Source organism: Rhinichthys klamathensis, unplaced genomic scaffold (genome assembly GCF_029890125.1).
Source record: "Rhinichthys klamathensis goyatoka isolate OS25496 unplaced genomic scaffold, OSU_Roscu_1.1 h1tg001254l_1, whole genome shotgun sequence".
Classification (NCBI taxonomy): domain Eukaryota; kingdom Metazoa; phylum Chordata; class Actinopteri; order Cypriniformes; family Leuciscidae; genus Rhinichthys; species Rhinichthys klamathensis.
Window position 1 is genome coordinate 1 of NW_026607400.1, and position 3154 is coordinate 3154.

At 43.7% G+C, this 3154-nt stretch overlaps 1 protein-coding gene across 1 annotated transcript; it reads right to left on the bottom strand.

Annotated features, from left to right (window-relative positions):
- Positions 1 to 1556: 1556 nt before the first annotated feature.
- Positions 1557 to 2814, bottom strand: foxg1d (forkhead box G1d). Its single transcript, XM_056245046.1, has one exon. The coding sequence runs from the start codon at positions 2693 to 2695 to the stop codon at positions 1775 to 1777; it is 921 nt and encodes a 306-aa protein (XP_056101021.1). The 5' UTR covers positions 2696 to 2814; the 3' UTR covers positions 1557 to 1774.
- Between the last annotated feature and the right edge of the window lie 340 nt (positions 2815 to 3154).

The window sequence follows — 3154 nt, forward strand, 5'->3', positions numbered from 1 at the left end:
TATTAATTTAGTACAAATTCTTCATTTTTTAAATACAAAAGCGTTTTGTTCTTTCAGCGCTAAATGAAGAATCTCTTTTTTAAAAAGTGCAAAACTTTAAAGCAACAATGGACGGAGTGATAATGCCACTGATTCAGCTGATTCCAGACCTGAGCATCATGTTAGAGTCACTGTTACATTTGCGGCCTGTTTTCAGAAAACTAAAACCCTAAAACTTCCGTAAACTAACCCGAGCCTCAGACCAATGACGCCGTAAAGTGCTTTAGTTGTTTGCATAGTAATTTCAGCCTCACCTCGTGAAATGCGTCTCTATAACACGAGTTCTTATCTTGCCATTTATACGCGAAAACGAGGTTTTTACGTACATATGAAACGCAGTTTTAGCGTGCATATGATACGCACTTTATGGCAACTAACTTCTACATTCTAATCCTGGGGTTTACAGGCTATCATCATAAGCACGCAAAGACTCATTTTCGCGTTTTAAATTGCACGATAAACAATGCGTGCTATAGAGACACATTTCATGAGAGCAGGTTAGAATTAGAATTATGTAATTATGAATTATTACATATAGGTGAGTGTTTCGTTTTTGTTAATATAAAGTGGATTATTGTGTTTTTAGCCTATAACGTAGGCTTTTCGTTTATTCATTTATGCCTAATATATGTTTTTAGATGTTAATTCGTTTGTTTTTTGTAAGCTTGAAAATCATTTATAGGCTACATGCAACTTGTGTTTAAATTGTAGCCATAGGATTTATATGTAAAATTTAATATTTAACAAGCTGAGTGCAGTCTAGTGGTCCGAGGTTCTCCTTAATCTACAAAAGTTTCATTTATCAGAAAAACACGGGTAAAGTACACGTAAAAGAGGTGCTAACATCCCTAACTGTGTGTAGATTAAACACTGATCATATGTTTGACATGCATGCATGCCTCGGTGAGCTCCACATAGCCTAATCATATATCCCATATTCCACATGAGTGTATAGCAGACTGTATCGGGACCTGAGAAAATACAGATAAACGAAAGCCTTGATGAGTGTGTCGGACTGCCCATCACTGTTGAGACCCGACAGCCAGGCCTGAACTCAGGTCTGCAGATTAATGGATCATGGATGGATACAAGGACATCAAAAACATCTAAGAAATAAAATATAAATTAAGTCGACTTCGGACACTATAGCGTTATAAATAGTCGCATTATTTTGGCTATTTTTCCACCAAAAGGTTAGAAAGCACGCGCTTTCGAAGCACATATGAAAAGCAGGTCAACAATGATCGTGAATTGCATGGAAGCATTTAGTCTGTATTGAAGCTTGTTTTCGCCACGGGTTATTGTTTTTATCTCACACTTCTGACTTTTCCCCTCGCAATTCCGAGTTTATATCTCAGAATAATGGCGAAAAACAACTCAGAATACAGTGTTAAAAAAAGGTTCTTAAATGATATCGATGCTTCCAAGAAGAACCTTTAATATTCACGGAGCCTTTCCATTCCACTAAAGATTCTTTAGATTATTAGAATGCTCTTCACACTAAGATGTTATAAGAACTGTTCACTGAAAGGTTCTTTGAGGAACCCAAAATGGTTCTTCAATGGCATCGCTTGGAAAACTCCCTTTTGGAACCTTTATTTTTAAGAGTGTGTACGGCTTAAACTCGCAATTGCAAGAAATGAAGTCAGAATTGTGCGATGAAGAGTCGCGATTACCCCTTTCGTTTATCAGTGGCGGAAACAAGCTTCCGTGATTATGGTTTCAGCGCATTCCCTCAGAGTGAGTCCGGGGAGACCCTGTCCAGGCGGGCCGAGCCTGCAGGTGCGCCGCCGCAGAATGAGGAGAGAGATGTCCTGAGGGAGTCTGAGAGTAAAGTCTGCTGGGAGCTGAAGGAGTTCTGCTGGAAGCCCGGAGGGGGGTGCAGGAACCCCGACAGTATCCCGCCAGGAGCCGAGCTCATCCCGAACCCGGGCCGAGTCGCGGGCTCGATCCCAGGACCGAAAGAACCGTAATGACCTTGATTCAGAAATCCGTGCGACGTTCCGTTGTAATGTGGATGGTGTAAAGACAATAAAGGCGATATTTGCCAGTACAGAGGATTATTCGCCGTCTCGTTTATTCCCAATCCCAATGGGGAAAACCGAAGTCCTCGCTTTATCGCCAGTTTCCCTCTGGAAGTCGCCGAGCGCCTGCGGAGTTTCCCCGTGGTTCCCCCGATAAACACATCGTCGCTCGAGGGGTCCAGCATCCAGTAGTTGCCCTTCCCAGGGTCGTCGTAATGTCTCGGCACTTTAACGAAGCATTTATTGAGACTCAGATTGTGCCGGATGGAGTTCTGCCAGCCCTGCTTGTGTTCCCGGTAAAATGGGAAGTTTTTCGTGATGAACTCGTAGATTCCGTTCAGCGTGAGTCTCTTCTCCGGGCTTTGCCTGATTGCCATCATGATCAGCGCGTTGTAGCTGAACGGGGGTTTGTCGAGCTTCGCGGGTTTGTCGGGTTCCTCTGCATCTTTGAGTTTCCCCGAGTCGGGCTCCATCTCCACGGGCTCCGGAGAGGGGTTCGGGTCAGTGACCGGCTGCAGTGTGTTCTTCTCTGGAAGAGTCGTGTCGTGTTTATCACTCTTAGACGGAAGCAATAGACTTTTGATACTGAAAGAACTCAGTTTTTGCAGCGTCGTTGATTCTTTCTGATCCATGTCGCTTTATCAAACCGCAGCGTGAGTTTGTTTGGAAATAAAGGTCAGGACATCATCTGTGAGAAAAAGCACTAGGAGAGGAGAAGGAGAGCCAGAACTGGAACAGAAATTCGCTAATTAAGGAGGTTCCCTGATGTCGTGTCGTCACTGAAGAGGAGGAGCCTGGACGAGCCAGTTGATCCTGATCTGATACGCGCTCAACGCTAGACGGAAGTCAATAGTTTTATCATTCCATGCAAATAAGTACAACCTACCCCGCTTTTTCACTCTCTCTCTCTCTCTCTCTCTCTCTCTCTCTCTCTCTCTCTCTCTCTCTCTCTCTCTCTCTCTCTCTCTCTCTCTCTCTCTCTCTCTCTCTCTCTCTCTCTCTCACACACACACACACACACACACACACACACACACTAACACGACCCCTAAATACCCATCACACACAACTTTCTGCAGTTGAACATTTAA

Bases quoted from the DNA above. Each gene is read 5' to 3' on its own strand.
- foxg1d (XM_056245046.1), bottom strand. From the start codon at position 2,695: ATGGATCAGAAAGAATCAACGACGCTGCAAAAACTGAGTTCTTTCAGT.